This window comes from Triturus cristatus, chromosome 7 (genome assembly GCF_964204655.1).
Source record: "Triturus cristatus chromosome 7, aTriCri1.1, whole genome shotgun sequence".
In the NCBI taxonomy this organism is placed as follows: domain Eukaryota; kingdom Metazoa; phylum Chordata; class Amphibia; order Caudata; family Salamandridae; genus Triturus; species Triturus cristatus.
In genome coordinates this window covers 985541704-985566052 of record NC_140590.1, presented here as the reverse complement: position 1 = coordinate 985566052, position 24349 = coordinate 985541704, and the positions used below count along the sequence as shown (strand labels likewise).

The window sequence follows — 24349 nt, the reverse complement described above, 5'->3', positions numbered from 1 at the left end:
TCCACTGTCTCCCGCAACCCTCCGCCCCATACACCTCGGACATTGATGAGGACCTGCTCAGCTCGCGTGGCCCATCTGACTGCACCGCAAGACACCGTCCTGTGGCGGGGTACTTGTGCCGGCCGCTGTGCATCCAGGGCCACTAACTCTGTGCTGGTCAGGTCCAGGACCCCTTCTTCTGAGATTTTGAATGTCCTCTGAGGCAATGGCCTTGGGGTCTTCAACGCCATGTGTCTGTGGCCCTGCGCTGCCCGCTGCCTCCGGCCTCAAGTATGACACACCAGGGCCCACACGTCAAATTGAGTTCTGACCAGCCCGGACGTCGCATCACCACAGGAGGCACATGCCACCACCGCCAGGACCAACTCCAAACGGCAACTGCCAGTGCCGAAACGGTCGAACTGGCAGACTGACGGAGTTGCTCGCACCTGTTGTGGATGCCATCTTCTGCCTGTTCCCCTGCTCAGCACTCCAGGTGCCTCTAACTCAGTGCACCACGAATCATCTTCCATTACTGTTTTGTTTATGTGCTGTGGAGAGCTCACGCAGCAATGTCACCTCAGGCAGTGTGGGAGGCCAGGGACGACAATGAGGAAGATGATGCAGGTGTGACACCTCCCCTGCTGCTGCACCAGGAACAACCCGAAGGGACACAATTCTAGCAATTTCTTCACATGAGCGCGCTCATCTCTGGTGCCCCAACCTCAGTGCACTGCAACTCACGGACACTTCGGTTTGCATGTTGGGTGACCTCTGTCCTTGCTCCGGCTCCCTCCATGTTGCTCAGCAGTTGACTCTTATTATGTAGGTCTTTTCTGTTTCCATTGCACTGGTGTCCACTGTTCAAGTTGTTGCCAGCACAAAGCACTCCGTGTGGGCTGCCTTTTACTCACCCCACACACATCCAGCACAGGCGTCACTGTACATGTGGCCCGACCAATAAAGGGGCCGGGGGCACGTGCCCGTAGTCAGTTCTACATGATATATGCATGTGTCCCTGTGGTCCTGTTGTATGCATGAGGGCCCTACAACATTGCATTGTGCTGTGTGCAGCGGACGCAGACATGCCACCACAGGCAGCGGGTCGGAGCTTGGACATGTCGCTTTGTCGTCAGCCACTCGATACGATAAGAGGGGTGTACTGGGCGGTTGTATGCAGAGCCAACGTGGGTGTGTGACTGATATGTGCGTGGCCCTGGGCATGGTTCTGTGCTGGGAATGTGCATCTGCATGTATCTCTGTCCCTGTATGGGTCTCCTTTGTGGGGTGTAGGTGGTCCCTGATAGGACTTAGACACCCACGTATGTGGTCCAGTTCAGCTTCCATGAGTTCTGAGCCCACCCGCACCTGTTCGGCCACCTCCTTTTGTCATTCTGACACCTGGCATTGGAATGTGATGTGTGCCTAGGTGGAGTATTGGGAGCCAGCCGTGGTGACGGGTGCTTCCTGCTGTGTGGTCTGTGCAGGGGCTGGGGTCTTCTCTCTGTAGCTTGGCTGCTCTGCTCCTGGGGGTAGTTTACCTGTGATGTCCATGGCCTGGTGTAGGGTGTCGGTGTCGAAGGTGTGGTGGTCGTCTCGGGCATCACTGCTGGGTTGTCTGGTCTGACCTGCTGGAGGGGTTTTTTGTCCCGCTGCAATGTGAAGGGAAGATGCATGTTGACATGTATGTTTGCGCATTGTTCTGGTTGACATGCAGACTGTGTGACAATGTACATTGTGACTGTTTGGGTGGGGATGGCAATTTGATTGGTATAGTGGACATTTGGACTACGTGACGGATGTGAGGTTGTACACGTACATTTGCATCTCACAGTTTCCTGCTCTGTTCAATGTTAGTGGCCTGTTTCTGCACATGTGTGGATCCAGTTGTGTCCCCTGTTTTGCAGTGTCGGTGTTGCACTTTGTGTCACATTTTCATGGGATGTGCTGTGATAGCTATGTGTGTGTGTGTGCTGCAGTGTGCCACGGGGTTCAGGGACATGATCCAGGGTCATTGTGGTTGTGCAGTGTGCTACACATCATCATGCATGTGTGCCATTGTGCCCATCTCCCCCATCCCCCCATTCCCTAGTCGTTACTCACCCTGTTGATGTTGTGTCAGGTCATATGGAGCTGTGTCCGGACTCCTACTCCTTGCACTGTCTCCACACTGATGACTGTGGCCTCCATTTCCTCCTGCTCCTCCTGTGGCGCAGGACTCCCAACTCCTGTCACCGTTGCTGCCTTCCTGTTGGCGGCGTCTTGGTGCCTGGTTTGGGTTTTCACATCATGCCATCATGCCAGCACCTCTTGGCCTCCTCCATTGGCCTCTTCGACACTGATTGTGGGTCAGTTGATGGTATTGTTCAATCACCTCCGTGACGCTGGTCTTGTTTTCCTGCGGACTGCACCCCGTCTTCCACTCCCTCTTCTCCCTGGCCTTCCCCTATCCCATTGTACCTTGCTGGTGGTCTGTGGGGCTTGTGGGGTTTGCGTTGGCCTCTGCACTCAGTCAGGGTACATCCATGTTGCTGCGCGCTTTGGATTGTTTCTGGTGTGTTTGTCTTGTTCTGCTTTTAGGGTGCATTTTCCCACCAGACGGGTGGGATTTGCAAGCCTGCTGCTGGTTTTCGCAGCTTTTTGTATCGCGCTTTGCCTCATCGCAGCTTTATTTGCGTTTGTGTTTTGCATTTTTGCGGCGTGGCGTTGATTTTAACGCGATATCTGGTGACTATCGCATGGTACTGCAATATTGTGAATACTTGGTTAACACGGCGTAAGTCTGGGTCTTATCCATGTTCGCATGGACCTTATCCCAAAGAGACACTAAGGTGTCCTCTTCCTCGGCCCATTGCTCAACTGCCATATCGAGAAGGGTACGGGGTTGTCTCCCGAACAACAACTCGTATGGAGTAAACCCCGTAGACTTCTGCTCGTGTGTTCGTATAGCGAATAACACCAGGGGCAACTGTCGGTCTCAGTCCGTTCCCGTTTTTTCTATGGTCTTCCTTATCATGGTCTTGATCGTCCTATTATACCTCTCGAGCTGGCCATCCGTTTGTGGGTGGTACACAGCCGTACGAATCTGCTTGATGTCAAATAGATCACAGATCTGTTTCATAAGCCGGGACATAAATGGAGTACCCTGATCCATTAAAAGTTCCCGGGGAAACCCCACGCGAGGGAAAAAGGAGACCATGGCCTGGGCGACGGCTGACGTTGTTGCACTAGTTGGGGGTATTGCCTACGGGCACCTGGTGGCGTAGTCCACCAGAAACAATATGTACCGGTGTCCACGGGCAGATGAGAGTAGAGGCCGTACAAGGTCCATGCCTACCTGTTGGAATCGGGTATCGATGATCGGTAGTGGCTGGAGGGGGGCCCTGGGAAGGACGGGGTTATTCACCAATTGACATTTGACAAAAGCAGCGCAATACCTAGCTTCCTCTTGGTACACCTCAGGCCAATAAAACCTGTGTAGCAAGAACTTTACTGCGTGTACCTTCCCATAGTGACCGCCCCCTAACTGGTTATGTGCAAGATTCAATATGTATCCGCGGAAGGTTTTGGGGACTAACAACTGTTCTTTGGTTTGTCCTGTCTCCCTTGTTATTCTGTATAACAGTCCCTTTTCAACACAAAAAAGGGGGCCTACCTTCCCCGGATGGTCCTCCTGCGCTTGGTCCCAGGCATGTTGCAATGTCGTATCATCCCTCTGGGCTGCTCGGAATCCCGGCTTGACTGGGGAAACAAGAATAGAAGCAGACAGCACATCACAGGACCTACAATATAAAGCCCTTTCTTCCCTCTTTTCCCTATGGGTTTTTGTTCTTTTGAAGGAGGGGCCCTCTATTTGGGTCTAGGCAAACGGGGCGCTTCCCAACCACCCTGACATGGCTGAAGGGGGAAAAAGGGACGATAAATATTCGTGAAAACGGGGAAGGTCGGTCCCCAAGAGGACGGTGTCAGGAAGGGAAGGTATCACCCCTACCTTTCTCAAGAGGGGTTGTCCGTCTATGGTCAACAAAACCTCTACCAAAGGGTACATTTTCTTTTCCCCATGGACACAAGTGCCCTGTATGTGTTCTCTCCCTGGATCCTGGGTGTAAAATATAAGCTCCTCACTGATAACCATGTGGTGACATCCTGTATCCAACAAGGCTGACACTGCTTTCCCGTTCACTAGTATCTTCTTTTGATGCTTCTAATGGGGTTCCCCTGCTATGTAAATGCGACCTCGGGTGTACCCCACTTCCATGGGCTCCTGGGGAGGGGGCCGAGAAGGGCACTGATGAGCTATGTGCCCCCACTCCGCACAGTGGAAACACTGGGGTCCCTGTAATGATTAAGCTCCTAAGGTGGGTCTGGACACATGTCTTATCGGGGGAGGGAGTGGACCACTGTCTGGGGTAGTCTTCGGGGGTCGTGGGAGACTTGTGGGGAAACGTTGTGGCTGTGACTTAAAATCGGGGGACCTGTGATAGGCGCATGCCAAGTCGACGGCTACTGTAACAGTAAGATGGGGATGTTGTTTTACCCATGTTCTGGTATGGAGAGGGAGGGCCTCCAGGTATTGCTCTAGATAGATCTTCTAGTTCACCTCATCCATGGATGCAGTAGATGGTTGTAGCCAGCGGTTCCCCAAATCCATTATCCTGTAGTAGAGGGCCAGAGGATTATCCCCAGTCAACCATTTCTCCTTTTGGAAGCGGGCGCAGTAGTATTCTTGGTCTCACCCTAGCCTCTCTAGTATGGCCCTCTTTATATCAGCATATGGGGTAGTCCCCGCTGGGTTGGCAGCCTGAAAGGCGGCTTGGAGCTCGCCGGACAACAAGGGAGCTATATATTGACCCCCATCTCTCTGGGGGCCAGCCAGCCGGGGAGGCAACCCTCTCGAAATTCACAAAAAAGAAATCGGGGTTGTCTCCCTCCTGGTATTTCTGTAGGACAGTGCTGGGAACATTGGGTGCACTTGGGTGTTTGTTATGGCATCTGTAAGTCGCAGAATGGCTGTATCCTGGACCTGTTGGTTTGCTGACATAAGGGAGGCCTGGTCTTTCAGTGCGGTCTGTAATGCTTCGCGTTCTCGCTGGGCCATTTTGTTCCGTTCTTCGAACACCATCTGTAGGTGGCGTGACCCTCTGTTAGCTAGGTCATCATCGCTTCCATGGTGAGGGGTCATGTCATAACCACCAGACACCTGATCCTACTTCTGACACCACTGTGAGCAAGTAGCTACTCGGGCCGTCCGGCCCCTCCCGTTAACAATCAAAAGTGCTCTGGAGGCTTGTATAGGGGTTGTTAAGTTTTTGTTATCTTTATTTTTATACAGTCAGGTTTGCATATCCCAATAAGTCTTGGGTAGATACACCTGGACTCAAGCTTGGGGTTGTCAAAATTAAAGTCAGGAAACTGGGAAAACAAAGGTAAACAAGGAAACACAGTCCACATGCACCTGTGGTTGTTACCTCCCTCTCTTGCTGGTCTTGCCTCAGCCTTGCTTCTAGTCCTCTTGAAGGAGGAGGGGGAAAGGGGTGCTGGCAATGGAGCTCATGGTAACCAAACAAAGAAAAGAAAGAAAAGGACACAATCAGGTCTCAATCGTGGACCGGTACTAACAACAGGGAAGAGTGCTCCCGTCACCTGTGCTCCCTAAAGTGCTGTGCCTAGGTGCCAGGAGAATTCAGTGCTTTGGGGTGGTGTGGCCTTTAAACCCCGTCCACCAGCCCCTAAAAGAAAAGAACCCTGTTTGTGTTTGGGGCACTTGCCTGGACCCACGATCCTCCTGGGCCGTGGGGGGTGGAAGTCACAGCCTCCCCTTCCACTGTTAGAGTGCTGGACTCGATCGTGTTGCTCCTAGAGCGGTCGTCTGTCTGCTGCTCCTTCTCGCAGGCTGGAATCGTTTCTTCGGTCACCTCCTTCTCGTCAGCTTCACTTCTTTCTTTCTTCTCCTCGGGTGTGTTGTGCGGCGTCCTCTTGTCCTCCATGGCAGATTTACAAGCCCCTTGCGCCGCCGGTGCATCACGTTGCATGACGCACAGGCGGCGCAGCCTGCTAAGTGATATTTACAAGAACAGGTAAAGTCACCCTGCGTGACTTAACCTGTGCTTGTAAATATCGCCCCTGTTCACGCAACACTTTGCATGTTAGGGGCGTGACGTGGGTGTTCTCACGCAACACGCATGTCCACTGATGCATTTCTATCTGGAAATTACTAGGGGTGGCGTAGCGAGTTACAACAAGGAGAAATGTTTTCATTTCCCCTCTTTGTTTTTCCTCTTTCAATGCGGGCTGCATTCTACAACACACATTGGAACCGGAAATCACCCCAATTGATTGTTTTTGTGCAGGAAGGTGCCACTTCCTGCACAAAAACAATCTCCCCACGACGCAGGCATCCTTGCACCATGGTGCAAGGGTGCCTGCGCTGGTGTATGGTAGCAGTTTGTGCGCCAGCGCAGGGGGAAGCACAGAGATGCAACATATTGTTGGAATTATGTTGCATCCCTGTGCTTCGAAACTAACGCAGCGCGGCGCAGCAAAATGACTTGTGGCACCGTGCTGCGTTAGTTTTTTGTAGATCTGCCCCCAGTGCTCCACACTGGCACTTAATTGTCAACACCGGTGCTTGACAGTCTGCCACAAGGTGGTGCTGTCTGGCTAATTTAGAGATGTCCACAACAGTTAACAAATTCAATGTACATTAAAAAAATACTATTACCTTCTCCCAAAGCCATTCTTATAGCTTTGGGGGCCTGAAATAGTCAGAATTGTTACACTTGTAGGAGTGTGATGGTTAGTAGTTGTATTGTTACTAAATTGTTACTATCATTGGCAGCGCTGGGAGGGGCAATGTGTGGTGCAAGCTTTACCGGCCTTCTGACGAGAGCACTAGCACTTATGCTTTTACAAAGTAAGCACTGGGAACACTAACAGGCGCTCCTTCACATTCTGCCACCCACTTCAAGGATTGCACTCCTACACCAGATTTGTTCCCTGAATCACACTTGCTGGCTGCAGAGGGATGTAAACAGGTGACATAACTCTCCACCCCCTTGTATAGTGGAGGATAGCTGAGTTAATCCAAGTGGCTGCCCTGTCACCTGCAGACTGGTACTATTCAGAGCTAAGCAGCCTGTAGCTTGACACCGCCAGCACTCCAGTCTACATAGATAAGCATATGTGGTCCAGGCTGTTCGAAGTATTGTCCTGCCCGTCAATGCTGCATCTTCTGAGACGTGGCCAGGAGGTCTTCAAAGCCACATCCATGATCATCTTCATCTTGGAGGAAAGGCACATTTTACCTAGAGATGATACTGACTTTCATGTCCTGCTTGTGCCAGGAGGAGTGAAAATCTCTAACACAAACCTTTATTTCCAAACCTTTCCATGTCTGATTCGCAATGCACCCTTGTACATGAAGACAAGGAAAACATTTTAAATTAAAACTCACAAACCTGGTTTAGAAGGCGTGTTCTGATTGCACAAAATAGGAATTAATGGTAATGTTAGTTAATTTGAGTAAGAGACTATAGAAGACATGGAAAAATGTCACGCTTGAACATTGTTATTGTTACTTTCATGCTTATCATGTCGGTACATTGTGAGCCTCTGCGCTCCCAAGGAACTGTATATCCAATGTGACAGGACCACATTAAAGGGACCTATCTATAATAGGCTTGTGATAAATGCAAGAAAACCCTATACAGCTATCACCAGACATTTGGAAACCAATAGACACAAGAATATCATGAAATAAATTGAGAAGCATTCAAAAACAGAACTGGATGCAATATTAGTTCCAAACGTTTGTTTAATATACACATCTTACTCATGTGTAATTACACATCACGAAACTCTACTTATAAACGTTTTAAAAGTGTGCAAAGTTTCACTTATCAAGGCAGGTTTACAGAATATGTGCAAGAAAATTGCTGGTAAAAAGCAGCATAATGGTAAAAAGATCCCCATCTCAGGGATGCAAAAATACTTCTTTTGTACAAACATTTGTGCATAGAAAACATTTATTTATCACATCTATCTAGAAAACATATATATATATATATCTTTGTGCAATAACTAGTTCTAAGGATTGTTCAGGGAAACAGAACCTGTATATATATAAATGTTCTATTTAAAAAACTAGATAACCATGTCTATAAATACATTGGGGCATTACTACAGAGCTTCAATAAGTTAGCACTGCATTGTCTGTGACTTAGCTATGCTTATCGACTACTTTAGACAGTACTGGTACAGCGTGGACATTTTACCACTCTCACTCCCTCACCTCTGAAAAAAACAAATGCAGGATGTTCTTCATTTACTACGACACACTGATGGGAAAGTATTCACGACTAGGTCAAACAGGACCATCCATTCCATCTGTCCTACTGCCTTTCATTGAGCTGGGAATGCTGTCAGCCCCAGGACACTCAAGCTACTTCAAGCTGACAGTGAAAGAAGGAAAGGGGGAAAACTTGGCTGACAGTGGTGGCTTGTATGTATCATGTGATTCAGAGATCTAGAGTTACAGGTAGATAACTTGTCCACCCCACTCATCACATGTGGCTGAATTTCACAGATGGCAGAGGTGTTGCTGCAATTGGGCCCAGGCACCTGGCAGACATTTGTGCAAAATGTTATTTTCACTGCATTTCTGAATCAGTACAAATGTTTTTGCTCTTGTCGGGAGCTGAAAGGGTAAGGATAAAATTAGACTAGAACCAGTGCAAAGCTCTGTGATTCTGCTCATGGAGTTTGCAGATTCCACTCTCTGAACGTACTTTCGCACCAGTATATTGAAGGTGGAAAGGTGCAGCAGGAAAGGTTTTTTAGAGCTGCAGTGCCAGCCCGAATAGCCAAGGTGGTAAAGTACCAGATTATTGTTGCCAGAATGTTCTCTGACACAGCACAGCAAAGCACGGCCTGAATATCATCTACCAATGTATCCCCCCACTGGAGTGAAGGATGGAAAATCTATACCCAGTGGCACAATACGTTTTAAACAATACTAAAGACAGACTATTTAGGTCTAACAATGTATCTGTATACAGTATTCTGACATACAACCACCATTCCTACACTCAGGCGATTGAGGTTGTATTTACAGATGTACAAAGTTGTGTTTCTGAAAAAAAACAGATGTGGTCTGCTTTGATCTTAAGGCATAAGAGGTAACGAGGTCATGTACAGTGTCGTGGTAAATGGGCTATAATGAGAATTAAGATAAATAAATGTTTTTGATGCAATACTCCCTATGATACTTTTTGTGAAGAAAGCCCTATCCTTCTCTCTTAAATATGGTGCCAAATGCCTGGGCAAACATAGGGGTGAGCTTAATTTGTGTTTAGCGCCTAATGGGCTGGAAAGGTCAATTGGAGTAAATAGTTAGCATCTTTTGAGGCCCTGCCCACCCACTCCTCTCTTGCCTTTCCTCTCCTTCTTTCCTTAATTAAATGAGCACACTGGGGTGTATTAAATCCAGAAAGAGCCTATCTCTGTTGCATTAAAAATATGCCAAGCACTCTGTAAAAGCAGTGTGGGGGGATTTTGGTGTTAATGCGCAGTGAAATTTGCATACTTTTTGGAGGCCAATTGTGCGGCTTTCTAACAGACACAAAAATGCCACATACCTGATCCTTTTCTTTAAGGATGTGCTGGCAGTACCCTAGGGAGCAGCACCAATTATAATTAGTATCAATATTTAGTTTTTGATTCTCCCTACTGCATCACCTTTATTTTATGAACATCTGGGGTCTCTTAAAACATCGATTTCACAACAAATAAGAGAATGATAGATAACATTCAGAACAATTCTTTTTCCGAAGACCTTCAAGGCGTCTTCTATTATATGTGCAGCGATATCCACTAGGTGGCAGTGAGTAATCAGGAAAAGATGAGGAAATGTGACAAAATGATAATATACATTTATTTTGTTATTACAAAACAAGCCTAAATACCTCTAGGAAGTCTTTATCACTGGATGAACAGGTTGTAAATCACCTTGTATAGTTTTAAGAGCACTGTGGCTTGGGCTAGGTTAATGAAATATTTGGAACAATGCAAACGAGAAATGCTCAGCTGTTAATTTTGTGGTTCTTACATGTAATCCTACCTTCTTAGGTGACTCAGCCTACTCACACCATCAGCCTTAAGGGATTAATAAACTGGGACTCAATGAATTGTAAAATAGTAGACACTGGTAAACGTTGGGGTAGCCTGTATTATACAAAATGGTTATCATAGGTAATTAATGGAAAGTGAGATACAAAAATCGCTTAGTGTTTTCCACACAGTCCCATTTTAACGAGTGAATGATACCAAAATGGTGATCTAATTTCTGTTTGCCAGCGGCTTCTCGAGTAAAACACAGCTAGAGACCCTTTTTTATTACATTTACATACACTTTTTGTGAGCTACTTAGGAAAGCAGTGTATGCATTTTCACAGCAAATTGTCTATTACTGTCAGTAAAGTCTAGTACATTCTGCAATGATCTGTATAGCTTGGACATTCACAAAAAGGCAAACAGCTCTAAGACTAGGGTTAGGATTATGCAGAGGCACCACGGAGACAAGTGGGTCAGGCCTCTGGCCTTGCATGCGCTGTTGTAGTAATCAGCTTGTTTTTTTGTTTTAGAAAAATTCAAGTGTGATTCAATGCACTGTGTGCGAAAAAACACTGATAGCAGTGTGGTCAGAAACGTGACGGTACCACTTATTTTTCTAATTGTACAAATTTTGAATATGTCACCAAAAATCCCATGTTTCACCCAAGTATTGATTTTCACAACAATGACAGTGGTATGCAATATTTTATCAGTGATCCTAGGCTTCATGAATGCCATTGGTAGCGTCCACTCATGGAAAGGCTCCTGGGGAGTAAACAGTAAGGGGGTGCTAAGACATTGGCTGTGCAAGAAAGGTTTGCAAGCAGGAACGTAGTCCGAAAGTTTTACTGTGTTAATATGTCATCGACTGTTTACATGGATCCTGCAGTTTAAAGACGTGCATGTATGTCCACACAGTGGTCATGCCTCATGTTGTTTGTCTCTGTGCAGAATACACGTGTCTGAGTCACAGAAGTGTGTATGTTTTCCTTGTTTCCAATGTGAAGCAAATGGTCTGAGGCCTGTGTTGTACAACAGTTGCTTGTGCATGTGTCACAGTGAAACACATTAATCACATGCTTTTAGTACTGAAAACTCTCTCTGGAAGTCCATCTATCGCTCTTAAGAAAAACATTCTCTTCAAAACGTAAGACACCAGAAAATCACAGCACTGTTAATGCAAAAACAAAAGCAAAATACTAGCGTTGGAAACATATTAAATCCCTAAAGAAAAGCAAAACAGAGAAAAAGTCAAATGGGAAACATTTTGAAGATCAGTTTGCTGTTCTAGTTTTCATTTATCCTTCCACTTGTAATCTGGATAGCTGCTAAGTATCCCTTGTCATGTATGATATGGGCCTAAAAACCATCCATGCAAAATGGTATTGATCAAAACCTGACACTAAGGTGATACATGTGACACTGGGCGACTAGGCATCTATGCATGTTGAATGAGAGCCCGAACCTCTGTAGCCTATGCGTATGGGTGATGTTCCACATAACGGTGATGTTCCACATAAGGGTTCTTGTTTGTGCGCATGAGTATCTGTTGCTGTGTTTCACTGTATGCACGCCACTGTGTCTGTGCCTCTATGTGTATGCATAATGCAAACGCCAAACATAGTGAATATGTTAGTGCTTATTACTACTGCTGTTATTTTAGTTGAAATTTACATCATCTGAAATGTTTTCATCTACAAGTTGACCAGGGTCTCATCACCAGCGGTTACTCTGTGCTGCTTCATCCAAGTGACCTAAACGTGGTAGCCTTCCGCTAGCGCCGCCTTCAAGGTAAGACGCCCGAATTGTTGCAGCTTCCATCGGTTTCCGTTTGTTCTTGCCCATGTCTAAAAAATATATGCATTTGTAATTCAGTACATCATAGTTTAATTGTCACATCATTGAATCATTGAAAAACCTATTTCTGTCAAAAGTTCATTTGATATGTCATAAATTACATAGACATCCATGTGGAATTTCAAGAAACTTAATTAAAACTCCCCTTAAAAGTTGACACCATATTGCTTCATCTAGTGCCATTTTGTTTTTCGTATTGTGTGTAATACATAGCTTGTCCTGCTCTCTCACTTCTGACGTAAAATAGCTTGTCCTGTTTCCCACTTCTGACGTACATAGCTTGTCCTGATCCTCAGTTCTGACGTACATGGCTTGTCCTGCTCTCTGACTTCTGACATACATAGCTTGTTCTGTTCTCCCAATTCTGTCATTCATACCTTGTCCTGCTCTCTCACCGACATAGCTTGGCTTGCTTGTTTCTGGCCTCTTTCTGCTTGTTTTCTGACCTTTGTTCTGCCTCTTTCTGCTTGTTAATGACCTTTATTCTGCCTCTTTATGCTCATTACGGGCCTTTATTCTGTCTCTTTCTGAGCTTTATTTTGCCTCTTTCAGCTCGTTTCTGACCTTTATTCTGCCTCTTGCTGCTTGTTTCTGATCTTTATTCTGCCTCTGTCCGACCTTTATTCTGCCTCTTTCTGCTCGTTTCTGACATTTATTCTGCCTCTTTCCGCCCTTTATTTTACATCTTTCTGCTCATTTTTGACCTTTAATCTGCCTCTTGCTACTTGTTTCTGACCTCTATTTTGCCTCTTGCTGCTCCTTTCTGTTCTTTATTCTGACTCTTTCAGCTCATTTCTCACCTTTATTGTGCCTCTTTCTGCTCAATGCTGACCTTTATTTTTCCTCTCTTTGCTCATTTCTCACCTTTATCTTGCCTCTTTCTGCTCCTTGCTGACATTTATTCTGCCTCTTTCTGCTCGTTTCTTACCTTTATTCTGCTTTTTTCTTACCTTTTTTTTGCCTCTTTCTCCTCGCCCTGGGATGCTGGGCGAGCCTCAGGGCCCTGCTGTCCCAGCCGGCTCCCTGCATCCTGTGGGAGCCGGGATTGATCTCACAATAAGGGAGCTGCTGGAATTGCAGCTTCCTGCATATGAGCGCAATCTTTTTTTTTTTGTTTTTTTTTTATTAAAGAAACCTTTATTTGACTTCAAAGAGTTACAGACATGGGCCTACAACCACTTGGGCCGGCCGCTAAGTAGTAAGAGAAGAGGTAGTTCATCGTTATACAGACATGTCAATCAAAAGATCCCGTTAGTCCGTCCGCACTCTAAGTGAAGGCAGCAGTTGTATCCGAATACCAGTATAAAGACAGTTTCAGCTTTTAATTTAAAACTTATAAATATTTCACGCGAACAAGGCAATGAGAATTATAAGTATCAGTACGTGTTCCCCAGGGTAGGAAAGTCCCCGTCATATAGTAATCACGAATGGTCTGCGACAGAGGAGGGGGGGGGGGCCGGGAGCGGAGAAAAAGTCAAACTGTAACATACTCATCACATAGCAAATTAGGAATGTTCAGCTGTGAGCGCAATCTTTCATCTATTTCCTTTCCCGCTTGTCTTCGAACAGGGAAAGAGATGAAACCTCGGCTTCCAGTGGGCGGGAGTACTTTAAAAGCTCTCGCCCGCTGAAACCGGATTGTTTGCTTTTGATTGGTGGGAACTATCACAGCTCCCGTCAAGCAGAAGCAAACAGCTATGTCCTGGGGATGGGCACACCAGGACACAGCAGGAGCCGGCCCCGGGGGGTGGCTGTCCCCAGGGCCATTATTGGCACCAGAAAGGGGGGGGGCGGCGCACAGTACCCCTCCTTTCATTTGCACAAGCCAGTCCCAGGATGGTGGTGGTCCCCGGGGCTGTATATGGCCCAAGAAGGGGGCCACATGCCCGTCCTCTTTTTTAAAGGAATTGGCTCCAGGGAGGGGGTGGTCCCCGGTCGGGGGTCCATGCAGCCCCCTGTTAATTTTTAACACCAGCCCCAGGGAGGTGATGGTCCCTGGGACCTAAGGGTGTCCACACAGACTCGGCTGAATTTTATCAATAGCCCTGGGAGGTGGTGGTCCACTGGTCAAAAAGTAGTTCCTGGAGGGGAGCCCAGTGTAGTCTCCTTTCTTTTTTTTTTTTAAATACCAGCTTGCCCCAGGAACCTGGCCCACCCAGGGGCTATAATATAAACCAGCGAGGGAGCACAAGGGATTTTTAGCCCTGTCGGGGACACAGGGGGACCCAGGACCACAGTTAGGGGATCAGGGTATTCCTACCCTGACCCTTTTATTTTTTTTAAATGCTTTTTGTGGGACTCAGCTGATGCCCAGTCCCAAAAAAGGCTGCCAACACTTCCTAGTTAAAGCGTTGGCAGCCATCAGATTTCAGCACGGGTACTGTGAGATCCTCAGAAGATCCACATCCCTAAATATCCATATTTGGATTTCTTTTAATATCTAAAAAATGACTAAATGGATTTACACAAATTCACAAAAAGTTCACTTACTGAACCAACAGTGACCTTTCTGTCAAATTTGGTGTAATTCCGTTCAGCAGTTCGGGCTGTAGTCATGTGTAAAATCCTTTGGGGAATTTGCTTGGGGTAAATGTGTTTTGAGATCCCCCTTTTCTCAGCCCCCACTTGGCGAATCACCCCAAAATGTTCAAAACAGCAGCTGAAGTGAGCGTCGTACTAATTTAAAAAAAAATGGTGAGGATTTTTCAAAACAGTGCCAAAGTTATTGGCAAAAGAAAAAAACCTCTTCCTAGTGCAACAAGGTCCTAACTATAACTTCCTACTGGTGATAGCTGGTAGGTAATATATAAACAATATCTCTGAAATCAAGTGTGGTATCAGGCCAAACTCCGAACTAGAGCTAGCAGAAAGTATTTTTAATGTGGGACCAAATGACCTCATTGTGGTAATTGGACATGGGCAAAATAATTTTTTCAACAATGTGTACTTGTTGGTTTCATCTACCCTCTGCAATCAATTGATCACAATTGATCATTCTCATGTCTGGACTCTACGTTTGCCACATATTTGAAAAGGGGCACTTTTTCAATGGCTATGTGTCAATCAGATCCCTTGCACAAAGGGGAAGAGGGGCAGCAGTAGGCTGAGAAGGTTGTAACTTGTAAGTGAGAAGGCAATGTACAATTGTCAATAAGAGAATTTGCAGAGACCATTGAAAAAGTTCATACCGCTATTGAACAGTTTTGAATGAGCTCTTTCTAAGTACAGGTTGGTTCATGAATACTTATATCATTTTTGGAAGTTGGAAAACAACGTAGAATCTGAAGTGTTTTGCCCTGAGATTACTCATTTCAAAGGCCTCGAGGTGGTTGTATGCTAATGCAGGAGCATTACAAGAGTGAGTGTGACATGAAATTTTAAAGGAACATATAGTTTCTTACCTGTCAGTGTAGTTTTGCAGCTTGAAGACTTTTCCGGATTCACTATGCCGTGCATTATTCCGCCATCTAGTGGTTGGGTCCGGAATTGTAGTATTTTCCCTTTTCTTTTTTTCCGTGGCCTGGTGGGCGTCGACATACTACCATTTGGTGTCCTTCTGTGACGTCGACGTGCTTCCTCCGGAAGCTCCTACCTTTGGTCGCAATTTTCAAATTATTTTTTTCCGCCGTTGGGTCTGGATCGAGACAGAGGGAGCTCCAAAACTTTGGCCGCCATCTTCAGATTCTTTCTTTAAAAAATTATTATATTTTTTAGTTTCCCTTTCTTTATCCCTCCTCTGTCATCTTCTTGGTGGAGGTGGGTGGGTTCACTAGTGAATCCAGAAAAGTCTTCAAGCTGCAAAACTACACCGACAGGTAAGAAACTATACATTTTGCAGCGTGAATCTTTCCTGGATTCATTATGCTGTGCATAAATTTGTAGCAGTTTGCTAGTCTTGTGGCGGCTGGGTGGAAGATGAACGCTGGTTTGTGAACATATGGCGTAAGACCTTCTGTCCTACTTGTGCTTCTTTGTTCATCTGAATGTCCGCGCAGTAGTGCTTTGTGAACGTGTGCACTGAAGATTATGTTGCCGCTTGGCAAATGTCTTGAATAGGTGTTTTTGCTAGGAAAGCCACTGTTGCTCCTTTCTTCCTTGTCGAGTGAGCGTTCGGTGCTCCTTGCAAGGTTTGACCTGACTGTTTGTGGCACATCTGTATGACATTGGCGATCCTTCTTGCAATGGTATTCTTTGTGACTGGTCGTCCCAGAAAACTGTTTGCAAATGAAACGAAGAACTACTTTGTTTTTCTGCATTGATTTGTTCTCTATATGTAATACATGACTGCCCTTCTGGCATCCAGGGAGTGCAATGCTCTTTCTGCTTGTGTTTTGGGGTTTTGGAAAAAACTCTGTATTTTTTATTGTTTGGTTAATATGGAACTTAGATACCACCTTTGGCATTAAAATGTGGATCATTTCTCATGACGACTCTGTCATTATGTATTTGGAAGTAGGGCTCTTGTAGTGTTAGAGCCTGCAATTCACTTACTCAATGTAGTGATGTTATTGCCATTAAAAACGCTGTCTTCAGCGTGAGCATCTGTAAAGTTGCTTTGTGGATTGGCTCGAATGGCGCCTTCATCATTTGTGCGAGTACCACGTTGAGGTTCCATGTGGGTGGTGGCACCCTCTTTCGAGGTGCTATCCTCTTTGCTCCCTCCAGGAATCTCTTGACCACTTGTGATGTGAAGAAACTCTTCCCAGTTTCTCCCCTTGTGTAAGCTACGATTGCTGCCAAGTGTACGCTTATAGATGCGTAGCTTAGATTCTCCTGTAGCAAATATGTTAAGTATTTTAGTACTGTTGATTCCCTTGTGATCTTTCTTGAAAGTTTTTCCTTATGGCACCAAAGTCTGAAACGTTTCCATTTTGCTGTGTAACACTTTCTTGTTCTAGGCCTTCTCGCCTCTCTAAGTACTGCCATTGTGCTCTCTGGTAGTTTGAGGTGAGAGAATTCTAAGTCCTCAGGAGCCACGCTGCCAGACTTAGACTCTCTGGCTCTGGGTGTAGCACCTTTCCGTTTTGCAAAGTTAGGAGGTTCTTCCTGTTGGGGAATTTGTGCTTTGTACTTTGCGTCATTTCCATTATCTGTGAGAACCAGGTTTGCCTGGCCCACTGTGGTGCTATGAGGATCAGTGTCATGCGGCAGTTCCTGCACTTGTTGAGTACCTTGTGCAGTTGCGGTATTGGGGGACTGTGCACGGTTGTCTGGATGCGTAGGGCCCGATTCACAGAACTAACTTAAGACAAAATCCTAAACTTACTACCATTTTGGTATTCACAGAAGGCACTTACTCATTTTGGTATTCACAGAAGGCACTTACTCATTTCGGTATTCACAGAAGTTAGGAGTCCTAACTTTAGGACTCCTAAATGCCTTCTGTGAATACCGAAAGTCTTAAAATTAGGATTTTTCTCAGTTTAGTAGTAGTATAGTTAGGACTCCTAACTTTAGGACTCCCAAATGCCTTCTGTGAATACCGAAAGTCTTAAAATTAGGATTTTTCTCAATTTAGTAGTAGTAAAGTTAGGATGCCTAACTTTAGGACTCCTAAATGCCTTCTGTGAATACCGAAAGCCTTAAAATTAGGATTTTTCTCAGTTTAGTAGTAGTATAGTTAGGACTCCTAACTTTAGGACTCCCAAATGCCTTCTGTGAATACCGAAAGTCTTAAAATTAGGATTTGTCTCAATTTAGTAGTAGTAAAGTTAGGAGTCCTAACTTTAGGACTCCTAAACTGAGAAAAATCCTAATTTTAAGACTATCGGTATTCACAGAAGGCATTTAGGAGTCCTAAAGTTAGGACTCCTAACTTCTGTGAATACCGAAGTGAGTAAGTGTCTTCTGTGAATACGAAAATGGTAGTAAGTTTAGGATTTTGTCTTAAGTTAGTTCTGTGAATCGGGCCCGTAGTGTTTGCATTTTGGGGTGTTGCAAATAGGTCGATTTGAGTCCCCCACTTTTTGAAGATTTTCTGAAACTCTGATTGATTCATCTCCCATTTGTGGGATGCTGATGTTTGTCTGCTCAGTCTGTCTGATTCTACATCGTCCTTCCCTGGAAGATGAATTGCTAGTAAGTCTATGTTCCTTGGGATAGCCCATCTCCATAGCTCCTAGGCTAGGGTTGACAGTGTTAATGATTGTGTTCCTCCTTGGTTGTATTGTCTGTTTGAATCAACACCCTCTTTCCGTAAAGCTCATTCTGAAAGGCTTTTAAGGCTAGGAACATTGTTTTTAACTCCAGGAAGTTGATGTGCTTTATCGCACCCTGCTGGGTCCATAAACCCCTTACCCCTTACCCTGAGGTCATTCATGTGGGCTCCCCAACCCAGTTGGGAAGCTTCTGTTGTAATGGTCACTGTAGGAGTTGGTTGTGTGAAAGGTCTCCCCTGTGTAGTGTTCTTCCTGTTCTACCATGTCAACTCCTGAAGAACTGTTTGCGTGACAACCACTAGATCCTCCAAACTCCCTGTTGCCTGTGACCATTGTTGTTGGATCCATTCCTGGAATGGTCTCATGTGCAGTCGAGTGTTTGGGACTAGATGAATGCATGAAGCCATCATCCCTAGTAATTTCCCCACTGTCCTCACCTTCAGAGCTTGCCCCTTTCGGTATAGATGTGTCTCCTTCAGTATTGCTACTGTCCTCTTTGTGCTTGGAATCAATTTTCCTAACGTTGTGTTGAATTCTGCCCCTAAGAATATCTTCACCTGCTCTTGTGTTTTTGATGACTTTTCCCAATGTATTGAGAAACCTAGCTGGAACAAAGTGTCTATGACCCTTTGTATGTGCTTTTTGGAAAGGTTGTATGTTCTTTGGTTTCCTGCATGGTGGTTGTTTTGCCAGTTCTTTGCAGTATCCGTATTATATTACGTTCAATATCCATTTGTCGGATGTAATCATCTTCCACTCCTGGAAGAAGTTCCCTATTCTGCCTCCCACTGGTGTTGCATGTTGGAGGTATTCCTTGTTGTTTGGGTCTTGTTGTTTTTCTATGTCTATTTGTTGCTGTGCCCTCTGAGATCTTTTTAGAGTGTGCGCCAAGGTCGTAGTGCAGTCACTTGGAGGTGGGTTGCTGTCCCCCTCTTTGCTGTTGGCCTCTTCCTTGAGTGCGCCCTCGAAAGGATTGCCTCCCCTGTTGGCATTGCCAACCTTGTTGTTGGCCCTGTTGCTGACCCTGGTTTCCTCCTTGGTAACCTTGCTGAAAGGTCTGGTGTGAGGCTACTGGCTGGTGGCTACCTATGCCTGTTGGTCAACGCGATGGTGTCCCCCTACGCATACCTCTGAATTGTAGTGCCCCTATGGACCTTGCAGTTTAATTTTCTTTTTTCAGCTGGGTTAGCTTGTCGTCCACAGCAGTTCGCCTACCTCCTCCCAGTGCTGGTATTCATGCCTATTGAACAATGCGTTAGAGTTCGCTATGCGCCACTGAATAGCGGCACTTCGTTCCATCTTTCTCCCTATGAGATCCATCCTTTTGGTCTCTTTGTCTGGTGGTGGGCCCACGTTAGTGGGAACATTAGCCCTCTTTCTGGCTGTGGAAGCTATTATAGATGCAAAAACAACAGTTGATGGACAGAATGCAGAACAATGTCATACATTCACCCCAGTACAGAGATCTGGGCCTAAATCCATCATTTTTTTGCTTACCATGCCGTTCCAGTTTGAACCCAGCCATATGCAAATCAGTCTTGACCCTGTGCCTCATGGGTACAGTCCAGCCCGAACTGCCAAGCCAGGTCCTCCCTGGACTGGAAACAAGCATCCTAGGACCGGTTTCAGGGTTTCACCCCTCTTCAGCCAGGATAGCTTGATTCCAGTGGCATGGAGAGCAAGGGACCCACGTCTGGGCATACTCTTCCCACTCAGGGTGACAAATGCAAAAACAACAGTTGATGGACAGAATGCAGACCAATGTCATACATTCACCCCAGTACAGAGATCTGGGCCTAAATCCATCATTTTTTCGTTCCCGGTCCTAGGAAGCTTGTTTCCGGTTCGGGGAAGGCATGGCTTGGCAGTTCGGGCTGGACTGTTCCCATGAGGCACAGGGTCAGACTGATGTGCATGTGGCCATGTCTGAACTGGGGTGGCAGAGTGGGCTAAAGAACGGTGATGGATCAAACCCGGATCTGTTGACTGGGTGTGAGTGTTTGATTGGTTCTGATGCTCCGTCCATCACCACCCCCTTTTGTACCGCTTTGTTCGCCATAAGTTGGAGGGTATGCTCAGACGTGAGTCCCTTGCTCACTTTGCCACTGGATTCAAGCAAGCCTGGCTGAAGACGGCTGAAATGCCAGAAACCGGTCCTAGGAAGCTTGTTTCCGGTCCAGGGAAGGCATGTCTTGGCAGTTCGGGCTGGACTGTTCCCATGAGGCACAGGGTCAGACTGATTTGCATATGGCCATGTCTGAACTGGGGTGGCAGAGTGGGCTAAAGAACGGTGATGGATCAAACCCAGATCTGTTGACTGGGTGTGAGTGTTTGATTGGTTCTGATGCTCCGTCCATCACCACCCCCTTTTGTGAAGCTATTATAGAGTCAGCAGGCACTGAACCTCTGATTTAAATTGGGTCCTTTGAGGAGTGCTTGTACTTCTTCTCACCCCAAGGTGTTACTGCCTTGCATGTAGCAGGTTCCTTAAAGGCTTCCTTCCCTTGGTCCAGCACGCTTGGGAGCATGGGCAGGAATTGGCTTCTTGTCTGTGTGGGCAGCAAGGTTTCTAGGAGAAAGCAGGACTGTGGCTTTTCCTCCTCTAGCTGAACTCCATAGGTGTCAGCAGCCTTCTTTATTACATGATTGTACATCCTGATGTCGTCGGGGGGTGAGGGCCTCGAAGGGTATGTATCTACCCCTTCTTCTGGCGAGACTGCATCGAGATCTTGCCACTGCATGTCTTGTGTCTCCAAGGTCGCCGAACCGTGGTAGGTTTGGTGCTCTTCTTCACCCTCGGCTTCGAAGTAGTATTCTTCTTCGTCCGCTTCGTCAGCCGGCTCTGGGGTTGTAGGAACCTAATGTTCCTCGAGGTCTTTTTCGAGGAGTGTGGCGATTTTTGGCGGAATCTTGAATTGCTTCATAGTCTCGTCAAAGTCTTTCTTGCGCTGCAAGATACTTGCCATTTCGGCTTCGAACCTCTTCTTTTTCTTCTCGAGCTCTGACGCTTGCGCTTCGGCGTCGAGATCTTCGAGCTTTCTTTTGGCGCTTGTCGACGTTGAAGTCGTAGCATGCTTCACCCTCTCTTTTTTCGACATCGAGGAGTCCTTCTCATGACTGCTCTTCAACGACTTCATCCTTTCCAGGGTTTTTGCCGTCTGGGAGTCCTTGTCAAAGGAACCAATGGACTGTTTGTCCTTGGACGAGTTCGCGGTCGCCAAATGCTTCGATGCCGGGGCTGTTTTTGAGGACTTAGAGTCACTTCTTTGGGGCTCGGTGGACTGTTTTGGGGTCGCCATCTCTCTAACCTCCTTCGGCGTTTTTTTCGGAGTCGACAACTTGGACGTGCGCTTTCTCCCCACCCTCGGGCACTTCAGCGACGTTGTCTTCTTCCTCGCTGGAGAGGCCTAGGTCTCAAAGCCATGGTGTTGGTCCTTGACCCTGCATGTTGTAATTTGCTCTTCTTTGCCTTTCCCTCACCCTCAAGGTCTTTGGGGTGAACACCGAGCACGCGTTGCAATCTTCGGAGCAGTGGTCGAGCGGCAGGCAAAGGTTACAGACCAGGGGCTAGTCCTTCTGTGCGTACTTGTGGTGGCAACTGTCGCAGAACTTGAATGGTGTCTTGTCCATTACAGCGCCCAGGGAGTCCCCTGTGTGCGCATTCTCTGTCGGACGTCGACGTTTCAAAGTTTTTTCCCTCTTCTCTGTGTTCCGGTTCACCGCCTCGCCAGCCGGTGTGTCGATAAGTTGTTTTCCAGTTGTTCTAGCTGATTTTCGTGGATTTTTCTCACCAAAGTTTTGGAGCTCCCTCTGTCCCGATCCAGACCCAACGGCGGAAAAAAAGAATCTGAAGATGGTGACCAAAGGTGGGAGCTTCCGGAGGAAGCACGTCGACTTCACAGAAGGACAAGGTGGTATGTCGACGCCCACCACGCAAAGGAAAAAAAAGGGAAAATACTACAATTCCGGACCCAAACACTAGATGGCGGAAAAATGCACAGCATAGTGAATCCAGAAAAGATTCACGCTGCAAAACAGGGTATACCGAGGAATCTTTTAGATGTTTTAATCAGACTACACTCATCCAAAACAGCACAGGTGAGGTGGGGAGAGAACAATAAAGTCACAGATCCCTTCCCAGTTCAGTGTGGAGTATGGCAGGGATGTGTACTAGCTCCCACACTTTTTACTCTTTTTATCAATGGTGTTGTCGATTGTCTAGACAGAGATGGGTGTGATGCCCCAAAAATTGGTGCAAATAGAGTTCCTGTTCTTCTTTTTGCAGACGACACGCTTTTAATGTCAAAATCACAACAGGGACTACAGCAGCTTTTAAACGATTTTATTACGTTTTGTGATGAGCGAGGGTTGATGCTAAATGAGTCTAAAACTAAATATATGATTTTTAAAAAAGGAGCGGCCAATCCCACCAAAAGACCTGTGTCAATTGGAAATAGCAAGTTGGAGCGTGTTGATGCTTTTGATTATTTAGGCATCTGCCTGACGCCATCAATTAATTGGGCTGCACATATTGAGAAAGTCAAAATGCAATTAATACATCAGACTGCCAACATCACCAAAATACACAGGAAAACACTCTCTATACAGCTTGCTCCAGCTCTGGAAATTTATAACACTAAGGTACTAGGAGGGGCACTTTACAGAGCGGAGATGTGGGGCACTGGTATTACCAACTCCTTGTCTACAATTGAGAATCGATTCCTTAGATCTTTGGTAGAATTACCTTCCAACACCCCGTTTGTGTCCCTATACCTGGATCTTGCACACAGACAGCTAGCACATAAATTAAACGATAAACCTTTAATGTTCTGGCACAGGTTGTGGTCTGTGGACGAGCTCTTGTCTTATCAGGAGCCATTAATTGAGCTCCTGAAGTAACCATTGATATCCTTGATCCCCTGGTTTAGATCATCAAGAGAGTTACTCGGGAGGCTTGGCATGGAGGGGTTTTGGTCAAACCTGGAAAGTCTGGCCACCATACCAAGAGTGAGGCTGAAAGAAAGGTTCTGGGAAGGTATATCAAGACAAGCCCTGGCAAAAACCAAGGGTCTCTTGACTTCTGAATTTCGAAATTTTAAATCTGTTTCCTGTTTTGAGGACACAATAGATGAAATTGTCCCTCCATTGGCGTTTCGTTATAAGTCCCTCCCCACAAAACAGTTTTTTATAAAGTGGTGTAATGATGTTCTTAATGATGATCTTTGTCCCGCGTGTAATGCCAGTCCAGAAACCATCGTGCATTTGCTATTCTTTTGTGCATAATATAAACCTTCAAAGAAAAAATGGATAATCCTACTTTGTAAAATAGTCGGCCCGGGCCAGTACCTTGAGGTGTTAAAAACTTGGATGACCGATACATGCAGAGTAGTGGTCTTTGGCCTGTCTAGATACTGGCACGCACTGTGGATTAGGCGCTCTAAATGCACTTTATGGCGCATTCAATTTTAAGTCCCAGTGATCCTAAATATATTTTTATGGTAATAATGTTATTCAAGATTACTCTTTTATATTGTGTATTTTATCAATAATGTGCTGTGTACTTTTATGATCGAAATAAGGTTGATGATGATATCCATAATTCAGTCATTTTATCGAGGACAAAGTCCTACCGGCATGATCAAGTGTTATTTGCCACTCTTTGCTACTGTTAAAATGTATTTGCCACTGTTAAAATATGTGGGATTACTGCACCCAGGAGCCCTGGCTGTGGCAATGCTACACTACCTGTCATTACAGATCTGGCCAGAAAATACTGTTAACAGCAGGATCGTGAATACCAGACCACTCATAATAAGGGTCTAATAGTCTAGCATAGCTGAATATTGTTTAAAAAGTGAGCTCTAATCATTGCACATACTACAAATGTGTATATGCTCCTAAATACCTACATTGTATCACTGAAATATAGATCAATTTGCAGTCTGGTTACTGCCATCCTAGATTTCGGAGTAATATTGCAGAATGTTCAAAAATATTTAACTATAAATCTGGCCCAAAATGTTCCATTCATCATCCATTCCATTCCATCCATTCATAAAACTCTGTAGATAACACCATAAATATTTACCCATCGGGTTACTCCTACAATGTAGCAAATGGCCAACATTTTTGGATTTCACAAACACTTCCTGGAACACTCCTAATTATCATATAGGCTCAGATTCTGATGGGTAGGCAGATGTGAAACCACTTTCATATAAGGAAACCTGGCAGTTGTACATTTT

General features: G+C 45.9%; 1 protein-coding gene and 1 long non-coding RNA gene across 2 annotated transcripts in view; one reads left to right on the top strand and one right to left on the bottom strand.

The window, feature by feature from the left end:
• LOC146810961 (uncharacterized) overlaps positions 1-24349 on the top strand; it is a 179126-nt gene that overhangs the window by 87959 nt on the left and 66818 nt on the right. The window contains exon 6 of the long non-coding RNA XR_014966660.1: positions 11791-11880. This is a non-coding gene — a long non-coding RNA (uncharacterized LOC146810961). The remainder of the gene's footprint in view (positions 1-11790; positions 11881-24349) is intronic.
• The window catches only part of LOC146810960 (protein bicaudal C homolog 1-A-like), a 273354-nt gene continuing 256824 nt past the window's right edge, over positions 7820-24349 (bottom strand). Inside the window, exon 20 of the mRNA XM_085618020.1 lies at positions 7820-11936. Coding sequence (XP_085474146.1) covers positions 11806-11936 — 131 coding nt within the window. The 3' untranslated portion in view covers positions 7820-11805. The remainder of the gene's footprint in view (positions 11937-24349) is intronic.